General features: G+C 30.1%; 1 protein-coding gene across 2 annotated transcripts in view; it reads left to right on the forward strand.

The window, feature by feature from the left end:
• LOC122510116 (protein GDAP2 homolog) overlaps positions 1–13,580 on the forward strand; it is a 55,442-nt gene that overhangs the window by 14,606 nt on the left and 27,256 nt on the right. For both annotated transcript variants that reach the window (XM_043624536.1, XM_043624535.1), the window contains exons 2-5: positions 9,525–9,716; positions 9,825–9,967; positions 13,172–13,304; positions 13,380–13,489. In XM_043624536.1, the coding sequence (XP_043480471.1) occupies positions 9,529–9,716; positions 9,825–9,967; positions 13,172–13,304; positions 13,380–13,489 (574 nt within the window). In that variant the 5' untranslated portion in view covers positions 9,525–9,528. The remainder of the gene's footprint in view (positions 1–9,524; positions 9,717–9,824; positions 9,968–13,171; positions 13,305–13,379; positions 13,490–13,580) is intronic.

Below are 13,580 nucleotides of genomic sequence, written 5' to 3' on the forward strand. Positions count from 1 at the left end.
GCAGAGCCCACAATTTCTTACTGTAGAAGGCTTTTCTACATCTCCACTCCGCGTAAAATCAAATGTTAATATTTATTTATTACTTGCTTATTGTCTACACAATTTTATTTTTATATTTTATATTGATTGACACATTCTTCATTTTACACATTGATTTGTTTTGTTTTTAAACTGCTGTTTTGTAAATTCCGCTTTTTTATTATTTACAAATATCTTTAGGCAGATTTTCCAAAAGTCCCCTAAACACTAAAACAAAATTGTTCTTTGTAGCAGTTGTAAAATTTTAATAAAACTATTACAATTAACGCAGTCTTACAACAAAATTTATTTCAAGATCCATTTATCAAGAATTACTTTATTATAATACAACATTTATAGCTATATTTTTATTTGTATGATAAAAAATCTTTAAAATTTTTTTCATAAATCAAATATCTTACTACATCTAGTCATTTCTTGTTAAATCTTGCTAAATCCATTTATATCTTGCTAAATCTAGTTTTTGTAAGATAAACTTCTTAATATGTACTTCTTTCCAAAAGTATTTCACATTTCACTGAATTTATATACACTTATAGAGGAAATTTTTTTAAAAATATATTTTTATTTTATGTCTGCAAACATATGAGTATGTTTTTTTGTAAAACTCATCATTTTCTAAAATTAAATTACTACTGCAATTAAAAATTATTTACTCAAATTCTTAATCAAAATAGGAAACTTTTTATAGATATTTAATGTGTTTTAATATCTAATTACTTTTAATCTATTTGAATAATCGTTTTGTACATCATTAGACTTTCACCTGACATTTAACGCCAGGGTTTTTTTTTGCAAACCGATAATTTCTTAAAGTTCATACAAAATTTCTTAAAAAATTAGAATACCTTTGTTACACATTTATTTATAGTAATAAAAATAAGTTTATTGATTTTAAGTTAACTGAAAAGCATGTTTCATATTTAAAGTTTTTATACTCTTTATATTGCACGCAAATATTATGGCATGAAAATCGCATTTCTGGATTATAATGAAATGAGGGTTATATTTTTATCGGTTATTATCAAAATGCAAACTATAAAGAAAAGACGAATGTTATCGTGAACCGGATCTCTTCTGTTATCTTCGAGATAACCGTCTATGTAAACCAGTTTTTATTAAATTTCAAGGACAATTTTAGTTGCTAGCGTTTAATAATAGTCACAAGAAATTTGCACTAATATTCAATAGAATAAGGTAAATAATAAATTATGAAATTCAATTTTAATTAGCCTTTAGTGATTGCTGATTGGTAATAGCTTTGTATATGTTTATAAAAAAATTATTAAAAAATAAAAATAAAAAAAAATAATTTTTTCAAATTTTTATTTTATTATTCGAAAGTACATTTACTCACTGATACAACCATAAATTTTTGTTCAATTTATGCAAAAACTCAATTAGTTAAAATTATTTTATTAAAAGGGTTTAAAAATCTTTAATTAACAATAAAAAATATAAATAATTTAAATATTTTTGAAATACTCCGTGAAAATATTACTAGATACTAGTATACTTTCAAATACAAATACTTATTTTAAATTTTGCAGCTTTGCGAAAATAGGGGGGGGGGCACTTCAGGAATTTTTACTTATGGTTAGGGTTTAGGATTTTGTTTCCTAAAGTGAATTTGTTAAATAATGTTTTGAGATCTAATTTTAGTAATAGGGCAAGTTAAGGAATCAATAAATCAAGAGGGGTATTTTTGTTATTTAGTTTTTCTAGTATTTTTCAATACGAAGATACATGTTGATCTATTATTAAATCAAATAACTTATCCATAAGTTAAAGAGTTTCTCAAGCTTAAAGTAGAGTTCATTAGTTAGAATATTAGAAACAGCACAACATTAGACAAAGTACGGTAAAATTAACGAAGCCCAGTAAAAAAAAACTAATTCAAATGAATTGAAACGAATTAACATTTTTGGTAGGCTCCAATTCGTATTTGTCACAAAGCGGGATTCACTTAAGCTCTTTGTATATTCAATTGAATTTAATTCAATATGTACCAATTTGTCCAAACGAATTCGCATTCGAAAGAAATGGCCAAGGAATGCATTGAATTCGTGCTAAGGAATTGAAAAAAATTAAAGGCTCAAAACTTGTCCAGTGAATTGGTACGGATAGAAGGTTCGGAAGTTCAATACAGTTTCACGAATTCGGGAAAATTGCATCATGGCTCCAATTCGTATTTGTCACAAAGCGGGATTCACGAAAGCTCTTTGTGAATTCTTTTTAATTCATTTCAATTTGTTTTCGTTTACTGGGAGGGTCAAGTTAAATTTTTATTTCTATGAATCCTTCAATACTCCTTTTAGCATATGTTTAAAAAAAGTAATCTTTATGTGACGTCTAACGTTTAAAATCGAATTGAAGAATTAAAATTCTTTCGCCCAGACCAAATTCCCATAAAACCTTAGGTTCTCCTTTTCTGATTATTCGTGCTTCAATTTCATCTCCTGTATGAGCGATGTTATGCTTTTTAGTCCATCCTTAATTACCATGTTGACATCTCTCTTGACACCACATGTCTTCAATATCCTGCTGACCTCGTCTTCCATTTTTAAAATGCATGCTGCCTCTTCTTGCTGCAACTTTATAATTTTGCCTGGATGCTTGTTACAGCATCTCATGACAATTTCAGAAGCATTTCCGAAAACAGACGTGCAACTGGCTTGACTCCTCTCGATGCTTGTACTTCCTTTTCTCTTAGCTTAATCCTCTATGATTTCTGGAACTCCTAACGCTTTGCTGCCCTCCTGAATCTTTGGAACACTGACCCATTAGCCTCCACTTGATGATCGGACCCAATAAGTGTTTAGCCGAAACATCCTGAATATATACCCTGAAATCTCCACTCCTACCTTTTACACATGCGCATTAGTCTTATACCCTTCCCATTATTTTTCATCATCTCCAATGAATGATATTGAAAATTCTTCAGCTAATTAACTAACCCTATATTGTAGTTTATTCCATTTTCTATTAGGGGTATAACTATCTAACATTATACATGGTGGATTCCACGTCAGTTCATCACACTTATTTTCATGACTTGTTGGGATTTGGCTGTACTTTTGTAAATTTATTACTTTTATAGTGATAAACAACTCCACCAAATATTTTTTCAAAATTTTGAAAATTATCAAAAATATGGCATTTTCAAAATTGTTGTCTTTTTTTAAAGTGCTATAACTTTGGTTCTAATTAACCGATTTTGGATTTTAAAAAAAGAATTTCTTTGGTTTTAAGTATATTTTAAGTTAAAATTAATATAAAAAAAATTCAAAAAAAAATTTTTTTTGAAAAATTAAAAATCCGTTTTTGAAAAAACATCATCTTCGATTTCTTTTTCAAAATTTTACTAAATGTTAGGACAAATGTGCTTTACATGTCCTGTAAGTTTCATCTTGGGATCTCAAAGGGATTCAGAGTAAAAAAATAAAACGTAACCACAAATTACGAACATATGGGGCAAAATTTCTCAACTGCCTAGGTAAAACAATGAATTTTCTCTTAACTTTGCTAAAATGTTACTATTATTAGTAGAAGTGTAAATATTAATTTTTTTTAATTTGATAAAATATTTTTTAATGAAAAAAAAAAAACAATTCAAATTTAGTTATGGAGTTTCACAATTTTGATTTTTTGAAAATATCTTTTTTTCGATTTAATATATTGATAAGTAAAATTAATCAAATTTAAAGTATGAATAGTGATTTTTAAAGGGGTTTTCACGGGCTATAAGCTGGTGACCTTTTTTCTATGAGCCATGTAAAAATCAGAGTGGGACCATGAGAATTTTTGAGCAAAATAATAATTTATCATTATTTTACATAGAAAATGATGATTTATAATTAATTTCTTCAAAAAGTTCCATGGTCCCACTCTGATTTTTACATGGCTATATCCCGTGTAGAAATTTGTCGTGTAAAATTATTCTGAAAAAACTGTCCTGGCCCCGAAATGTTAATGTACAGTTTTCCCCTTTATTTTCTTCGCTATGAAGACAGTCTAGAATCTGGCTAAAATTTGTCTAGGATACTGAATTGAAAATTCAGTACAAGTTCGTATAGCAGGTTGTCCAAGAATTAGCTAGGCACTGTCTAGGACGCTGACTTAAGAATTAGTACAAGTTCGTGGAGAAGGTGGCTCTGAGAGTCTACTAAGCTAGCAGACGAAATCAGTTCTTGACGTAGTGCTTGATGAAAAGAAACCAAGAGTCTACAATTGTAACTTATCTTGTTGTGAAGATAAAATCAAATTTATAAATCTAGTGAAAAGTTTTCAGTTTTCCATTTCTGAACAGGGACAGTGTACAAGTTTAAATATATTATACAGAGAAAAGAAGATTTATTAGAAAAAGGACATGTGATGTCATCATTCATAGTCTCAGATTGTTTTTCATATTATAATGTTCATAATAAGTAATAAAACTTTGGTAATTTAAGTGAATTTTTTGTGATTGCAACAATATAATATACAATTAATTTTATTATCGGTATACAAGTACGAATTTTTATAGTGAATGTGTTTGCATTTTAAAGAAAAAATCCAATGTAGCAAAATATGTTACAATTAATTTCAAAAATAATTGTAACAGGAATTGTGATAATAACAAATACTTTTGTATTACTCTTTTGTTTGTTTAAAAGTTAAACAAACAAAAGAGTAAAGTTGAAAAATATTCTTTTATTATTTATATACCTAACAATTATTCCCAGTATGTAGAAACTGCTTATTTTAATATCCAGGAACTGGCTAGGAATTATTTATTTTACTAGACAAGGTCTAGACAAAATAACTGTACAAAATCTTAACGTTGCTAGCGTCACATCCCTCGTTCAATCCTGTCCATTTTTCCCATCTAGTTGCTAGATTGAATCTAGCGCAACTGGACAGTTTCTCATACTCTTCAACGGTAAATTTCTACACGGGATATATGAAAAAAGGTAAGCTTTCGATTGGGATAGGTTACAAAAAAATAAAAAACACTGATTTTGAGATACAGTAGAACTTGGTTAATACGATTCTGTAGGGACCGCACTAAGAATGCGTATTATGCGGGAAAACGTATTAGGTGGGATATAAAATGTGTGTCTTGAATTGCAGGGACCACCATAAATGAGCGTCTTAAGCGAGAAATCGTATTAAACGGGATCGTATCAACCGGGTTCTACTGTATATTGAAATTAAGAATTTGACCTTGAAATTCAAGGTCAAATTGACAGAAAACAACTTTTTTCATCACCAGCTTATAGCCCGTGAAAACCCCTTTAAAAATCACTATTCATACTTTAAATTTGATTAATTTCACTTATCAATATATTAAATCGAAAAAAAGATATTTTCAAAAAATCAAAATTTTGAAACTCCATAACTCAAAAAATATTCTATCAAATTAAAAAAAATTGATATTTACACTTCTACTAATAATAGTAACATTTTAGAAAAGTTTAGAGAAAATTCATTTTTTTACCTGGGCAGTTGAGGAATTTTGCCCCATATGTTCGTAATATGTGGTTACGTTTTATTTTTTTACTCTGAATCCCTTTGAGATCCCAAGATGAAACTTACAGGACATGTAAAGCACATTTGCCCTAACATTTAGTAAAATTTTGAAAAAAATCGAAGATGATGTTTTTTTTAAAATTTCAAAAAAAAAATTTTTTTGAATTTTTTTTTTATATTAATTTTAACTTAAAATATACTTAAAACCAAAGAAATCCTTTTTTTAAAATCCAAAATCGGTTAATTAGAACCAAAGTTATAGCACTTTAAAAAAAAAAGACAAAAATTTTCAAAATGTCATATTTTTGGTAATTTTCAAAATTTTGAAAAAATATTTGGTGGAGTTGTTTATCACTATAAAAGTAATAAATTTACAAAAGTACAGCCAAATCCCAACAAGTCAAGATAATAAGTGTGTTGAACTGACGTGGAATCCACCACATAATGTCCATTATCTATTTAAAATTTAACCATTAGAAGGAAATTTTTTAAAAATCAGTAACCAATAAAAAACATTATTCATAATTTTACTTGTAGTTTAACATCAACATTTTTTATTTCCTTGTGGAAAAATATATAATCATCATCAATATGATAATCTTGTTCAACGTCGCAAATTTTTTCAGAGTCGGCTTCCATCGAAGCCCTGCGATATTGAGATTTTCAAAGGTTTCCTCAATAGATAGGTATATATTCTGTATCTGTTTAGGACAGTGAAACAGTAAGAACAATTCATTCTAAAAATTCAGAGAAAAAACCCTTGTGCGCTATTCAAAATTCTTTTAATAAAATTATAACTACCCAGGCGGAAAAGTCGGACCAATGTCGGAATTTACAACCGGCTGGGATCCGCGCCCGTACAGACCGCAAGTACCGACGGTCTGTACCGATTCGGATCTGAAAAAGCAACCGGCGCGGTACAGATTATGCTCCGACTGTCGGAACCGTCTTCCCACTATTGTCAGTACCGGCTCGGTACTGGATTTCTTCCGCCGGCGGATCTTATTCTTCTGCGGCGTCGGAAGAATGACGGATATGTTAAGTCTGTACTGGGTCGGTGCTGGGCCGGATCCGACTGCGGATGTCGTCATTTATTGTCACATTATAAATCACATTATAAATTTATTTTCAATAAATGTGTCATAACTAAATAATTATTACAATAATTAATTGCATTATTTTAGAAAATAATGATTAATTAATAAATGAATTTAATCAAAATATTAAGTAATTATTTATTGAGAGTTTTTTCAAAATTAAACAATTAAAAAAATTTGTTGTGCACTTATACTTTATAATTATTATAAATAAATTTATACTATTAATATAAATTTATTATTATTGAGATATTATTAATTAATATTATTGAGAATTAATAATATCTCAATAATAATAAATTTATTATTATTGTGATATTAATTAAAATTATTAATATTATTATGTTCAATATTATTATATTGAGATACAATGATTTAATATATTATATAATAATAAAAATATAGCTGTAGCATTGACGCGTAGTTATTCGACAAGTATTATTTCAGCTTGTGACACTTGAGAGTATTTAAGATTTGAGAGTCCCATGCGAGCGTAGCATTGTGGTTAGCGTGCGAGATTTCGGTGCGTAAATATTCGGTTAGGCGTAGGTTCGTACCTCCAAGCGTTAGGATTTTTCAAATGTGTATGTAATAAAAAATTACGCTTAAGTGTATAAAAAAATAAAAAAAATGTGTAAAGTGAACTGTCAATGAATTGTCATCAGTATTTATCTTTTGCAATTAATTATTATTTTTTTTATTGATATTTGTTGAAATTATCATTTGGATCCGATCCGGTTGTCAGTCGGTAGAATGCCAGCGCTCGGCTGGCTATTAAATGAAAAATCCACGGTCGGTAGAGTGCCAGGTCCCAGCCGGTTGAATTATACACGGAACGGCTTCTCCCGGCCGGTCAGCGGGCGGTAGAATGCCAGTTCCGAGCCGGTTGCCAGCGCGCTCCTGGCCTAGTCACTATTCGGTAGAATGCCCGTTCACATTCGGTTGGTAGGCGGTTCCGAGCCAGTACAGTTACACCGGCGTCAGTACGGGCTAGGATCCGCGCCGGTTGGAAATTTCCGCCTGGGTAAGAACGTTATAGACTATGCTAGTAATTTTGATTCTAGTTCTTTGTGACATCGCTGCACTTACTGCTCGTATAATTGGAACATCTTTAAATATCAAAATTGCTGCAGACTTCCTTTTATTTAATTATAGTTGGCCAACCTTCTCGTCTCTTGTTAATCAATTTGATTATAAGAATAACAATTAAGTATAAATTTGTTGCATTTAATTAGTATTAGGAGTACTTTGTACAAAAGGGCAAGTCCCGTTATTTTCAAATAAATAAATATAAATAAATAAATTTAGAAATTACTGACCAAGCCAGCTCACCTTGTGGTTCTTATTCTTTGTATTAAAGTGAAAATATCTCTCATCTTTATAAATGTATTCTGTAACGTCTACCATACTGTAATCATTTACATACTAATTATTTTTCTTATTCAAAAAATAAAATTTCAATTTCCTTTCTATTACACTCCAAATATTAACTTTTGAAATATTTCTATTTCTATGAAACAAAAATGAAAATGCCAACGAAATTATTCACTGAATACATATATTTTTAACTTTACTTTGTTTATTCTTATAGCGTCATAGTAGTGTTCCTTGTACCTGTTCATTATGCAAAAGTCGTTATGCAAAACCGGTTTTAAGTTTTTTAATTACTTCTCAAAATTCCTTTAGTTCTAGAATATTAAGAAAATGCAATTCTTAAAGTTTTTATTAAAAATTAACATTTTTAATAAATATAACATTTCATTAGAATTATAATCGAATTATTATCGCCACTTTCAACTTTTAGAGAATTGTACGTTTATATTGTCAAAAAAGCTACGTAATTCGAATACATTTTTGGAATCGAATCTTGATATTATTTTAATGATATAATTTTGGTAATCTGAACATTAGATGAAATGGTATAATGATATTATAATATGTGCATTATTTTTAATCAACTTAATGTAATATATCATACAAAGAATGTCAATGTATAATATTAATTTTCAAAGTACAAGGAAGTCATAAAATTTAATAAAGTTTTTGTAAGAAGGTACCCATATAAAAATCGATAATAATAATATTAAAGTAAAGCAATAAAAATGTAATTTATGTCGACTCACAGTGGTTTGAAATACTAAAAACGTGAATAAAAAGTCAAAAAGGTGATTAAATCTTTTTATAAATCCTTTCTCGGGGACTTTTGGCATCGCTGATTACGAATCTGATATTATTTTTCTAAAAAATAACGTGGCGAGCCCAAATATGGCATAATACAAAGGTAATTGCCGAAAACGTGGCCATAAATCAGATTTTTCAAAATTCAAATGGCGGACAAATTTTAAGAATATAATTGGATTTTTATGACACTTGGCATCTAGGGGCTTTTAGGATTGGTAATTACAAAACTGAAGTCAGATTTTCAAAATTTAAAATGTCGAAACAAAAACCAAAAATCGTAGATGTAATGTGGTATTAATAATTTAAAATAAAAAAATTTATTTTTAAGATTAATTTTTTTGGAAAAATAATTAAAATACAATAAACTTTTTAGTCAAATACAAAAATTTCTTTTCGCCCATAAGTTACTATGTTTTTTTCTCTATCTGTAATATATTAAACTCCAAAGTTACGCAGAAAAATCTACTTCTTTTAAATTTAAGTCTAACCCCTTAATTTAATCAAACAAACATGACAATTACGTGAAAGTTTTTTTTCCCCGTAATTTACTTTATAATGGATAACATTTCTATTCCGTCTAATGAATATATCTAATTTTGTATCTAACATGGTGAATTAAAATTAGTTTTACCTGTGTAATTTAAATGAAAACTAAGTAAGGTACCAACTTCTAATTAACTTTGTGTATCGTTGCAGCTAAATGAGGCTAATGGAACCATTGGGTGTTGATCTCAACGTGATTGAACCAACAGCACTAAAAAGATGGGGAGACTTTCAAACTCAGCATCATCGATTTACCGACTATTCGAGTGCTTTAGGCGAATCGGCAAATTACACTTCTAGTCCATTTCCCTGTCAATCAGAACTTAATCATAAAATAGCACTATGGTACGTTAAAGGGGTCAAAATATATGTATATATGGAGAGGGAGATAAATTTTCCATTTGCTTTTTATATAGAAATTTTTCAATTATTTTTTTCTATACCCCTTTTTAGGACTGGCGATATATCTGTTCTACAAGTGGATGCTGTTATCAATCCCACGAACGAAACAATGGACGACAATTCACTGACGTGCCAAAGAATATTTGCTCGCGCAGGACCTGGTCTTCAAAAAGAAATCTACAACGAAGTTAAAGGTAGAATTTATATTTTTTTTTGTTTGTTATTTTGGAGTTTCTATTTCTTGGTGTATTTGGTTACGTCCTAAATTGAAAATAACATTAAATAATGTAGAATTAATAGTATTTAAATTTAATTAAATGAAAAATATTCCAGTCTATATTTTCATCTAATAGCTTGGGGATACTTTCTTCTTTTTTATTTCTTTTGGTTCAATTTTATTTAAATTGACAAAATTGAATTTAAAGGGATGGAGATCGTTTTTGAGCTACATGAACAGTTCAATACTAAATTTCGGAATCACAGGTTTAACAAGAAGGGATCAAAATAAAAGGAATAAATTTCTCACGGCAAAAGAAACCGTACAGAACCTTTCCGGAATTAGGAGAATTGATAATAGTTGTAGAAAGAATAGATGAAAATTAGTAATTTTTTTACTTACTTTTTTATAAAATCAAAATTTGGATGCTATGATGTTTGACTAGAATTCAAGACGAGGTTGAGGTAAGGTTGAAAATTTAATGATTGAACTTTTAATAGTGAGAATTAATACTTGAGACTTTGAAATTTTAGATTTTAGATTAGAGAATTGGAAGGAAATAATTTTCTAACTGACTATTTCTTAAGGAACACGTATATTTATTTAACAATTCCCACTACTAAAGTTCTCAAAGGAGGAAAATTTGAGGATGAAAATATTGTAGAAATTGGGAAAAATTTTGAGTCCGTCTTATTTTAAGGGGTTTTACGCGTAGGAGAAACTTTGAAAAAGGGGCTGAAACATTTTTTTCCTCAACCTCATCTCCTTTTCCAACGATTTAAAACGATCTCTAAAAATACCTAAAGTTTGTAGTTAAATCCTGATGCTTTTTAACAAAAAGCAGCATCAGAAGTGGAATCGGTATCGAGGCAAAACTGGATTGCGTTGAACAACTCCTTTTGATTCTGCGCATCCTAGGCACTGGATTTGAAATGTGCAGAACCAGAATAAGATGATTGATGAAATTTGAGCCCTTCTTCATATAGACGCAATACTGCTTACCACACTTGGACTCGCTACTTTTAATTTAAGAGTCAGAGATAGTTTTGGTCAAGTGTTTTTAATCCTTTTGGGAACGTTCTTAGGACATTGTGTAAAAGTCATCCTAGAGATATTCCAAAATAGTTTTTAAAAGTCATTGTAAAGATCTAAAAAAGCGGACATAAAGTTCCTATGGACTACTTACAGTCGTCTTTTTCATATGCTAAAGAAACATACAGTTATCCTGAACATTTTAGACGGGGTACCCCAGATGTCAGCACCGTTTGGTTGTTCAGTAAGCCTAATATCAGCGGTCATCTCCAGGGGACCAATTTGTTCGTCCTACGGGCCTAACACACCACAGGAACCTCAGTTTGAACGCGTAACGTCTCCTTTGGTGTCCCCAAGAAGTGCACGAGGCCTATCCTCGCTAATCTCTCATTGAGGTTTTTATTATTGCAGCCAGTATTATTGCAACTAACTGCTTCTCCATTTCATTGTACATCAGTCTTCTTCCATACCAGGTATAGTCTATCTTGTTAGGAATTATTATCTTTTTTGGATTTCGATGCTTTTAAAGCGTTTTTCCATTTGCCTTTTGGCAGTGGTTGAAAGCTCGTATGCTGAGCAAGAGGCGTTGAATGTTTCTCTGAGTGAGATACAGTCCTCAACTCGGATGGTGAACTGCAGAGTCATAAGGGATCTGGATTTTGTCCAGTCTACATCAAGGGTCACACTTGGATTATTATACACTGGAGTGTCAATCGTGTCCACGTCAATCGAAGATACAGCTTGACACTCCAGTGTCATACTGGTGGGTAGACAAGAGTTATCATTCTTTGTCGTTGTTGGTCAGGCAGTCTCCTGACTCTGTTACACTCGCAGGCAAGCTGTGGAGGTAGTCCTGTATAGAAAGGTCTTTCACGTAAAATCAAGAAGGCCGCTTGAAGTTTTAGAACGTTTTTGACATGTTTTAAAGACCTTTACATCCTAGATCGTCTTTTTCATGTCCTAAAGACATGTAGAGTTACTCTAGACCGGGATTACGAATAGAAAAATTGCTTACTTAGCAGACTGCTTGTTAGTAATGTCAGAAAAGGCCCTGAGCCGGAATTACAAATAGCAAAATTGCTTACTTAACACACTGCTGGATAGCAATGTCAGTTAGAAAAGGTTCGGAATTGTTTCCAATGTAAATGATATTGCTCAGTGAGCAGCTAGCTAACATAACAATTCTGCTATTGGTAATCCCGGTTTTGGACATTTTAGTACGTTCTGCGGATATCTTTAAAATCTATCTTCTATGTATCGCTTATGGCTTTTTTTCATGCCCTAATGACATGAACACCCTAAACTGGTACCTAATTTTGAAAGTTCAATTTTAAAATTAAACATTTCTTTTGTTTAAAACCAACAGAAAATTTTGATAAATTAAGTGGGTGCTGCTAACTGGTTGCCACTTTCAGCTTCATAAAGAAAATTTTATAGTTATTTTAGACTTCTTTGAATACTTTTAGGATATCTTTAAAACATCTACGTCCAAGGACTACTTATGGTCGCCTTTTTCACATCCTATAGACATTTAGAGTTACTTTGGACATTTTAGGACGTTCTTAGGATATATTTTAAATAAAAATATATAAAAATTATAAAATTTAATAGTAAATAATCATCTTTTTAGTAACCGGATTACCGGAAACATCATCTAAAGCATACCTTCTTATTTCTGTCTTGTAAATAAGAAAACCGGATAATTAAATGTTTACACAATATTTGAATACTTTTGTTCACCAGAACTTGCAGAAAATAATTTTTACGACTTTCTTGTAAAACAATAAAAAAAGTAGTAAAACCACTGGTGCAATTTTCACGTTGATTTAAACGTATATTTATTCCTTCAGGTTTTTTTCTTTAACGGTACTTTTTAAAAACCTCTAAACTTAATTTACTTTTTGTCTTTCAACTATTAGAATGAGTATAAAATAAAAAATGCAATGAAGACTATTCGGACGAAATATAAAAAAACACTAAATTATATAATAGATAAAGTTTTATTAACTAATAATTAGCTCTAGATTCTTGTGTTTTTAAAGATGAATGTAAATGTATTTTCTTAGAAAACTCTATTTTTTTCTCCTAACTGTATCAATAATCGCTTTTATGTTAATCGATGACAATAAATAGAATCAATAATTTACAGAGTGCAGAACGGGTGAAGTAAGGACGACGCAGGGTCATGGTTTACCGGCCCGTTTCATCATTCACACAGTGGGGCCATTATATAATACCAAATATCAAACGGCAGCGGAAAACACATTACATTGTTGTTACAGGTAAAAGGAATTAATAAATAAAATTTTTTATTCGGGTGAAAAAAAATGTACTTTATTGATTTTAATTTTTTGCAGAAATGTTCTTCAAAAAGCAAAAGAACTCGGATTGCGTAGTATTGCCTTGCCTGTTATTAATTCGGTTCGACGGAATTATCCACCAAATGAAGGAGCACATATAGCCCTGAGTAAGTAGTAGCCTTGCATAACAAAATGAAAAACACTTTGAATAATGTAGTATGGATGCACTAAATAATACTGTGGATACAATGTTCTTTT

This window comes from Leptopilina heterotoma, unplaced genomic scaffold (genome assembly GCF_015476425.1).
Source record: "Leptopilina heterotoma isolate Lh14 unplaced genomic scaffold, ASM1547642v1 Lhet_666, whole genome shotgun sequence".
NCBI classification, from domain to species: domain Eukaryota; kingdom Metazoa; phylum Arthropoda; class Insecta; order Hymenoptera; family Figitidae; genus Leptopilina; species Leptopilina heterotoma.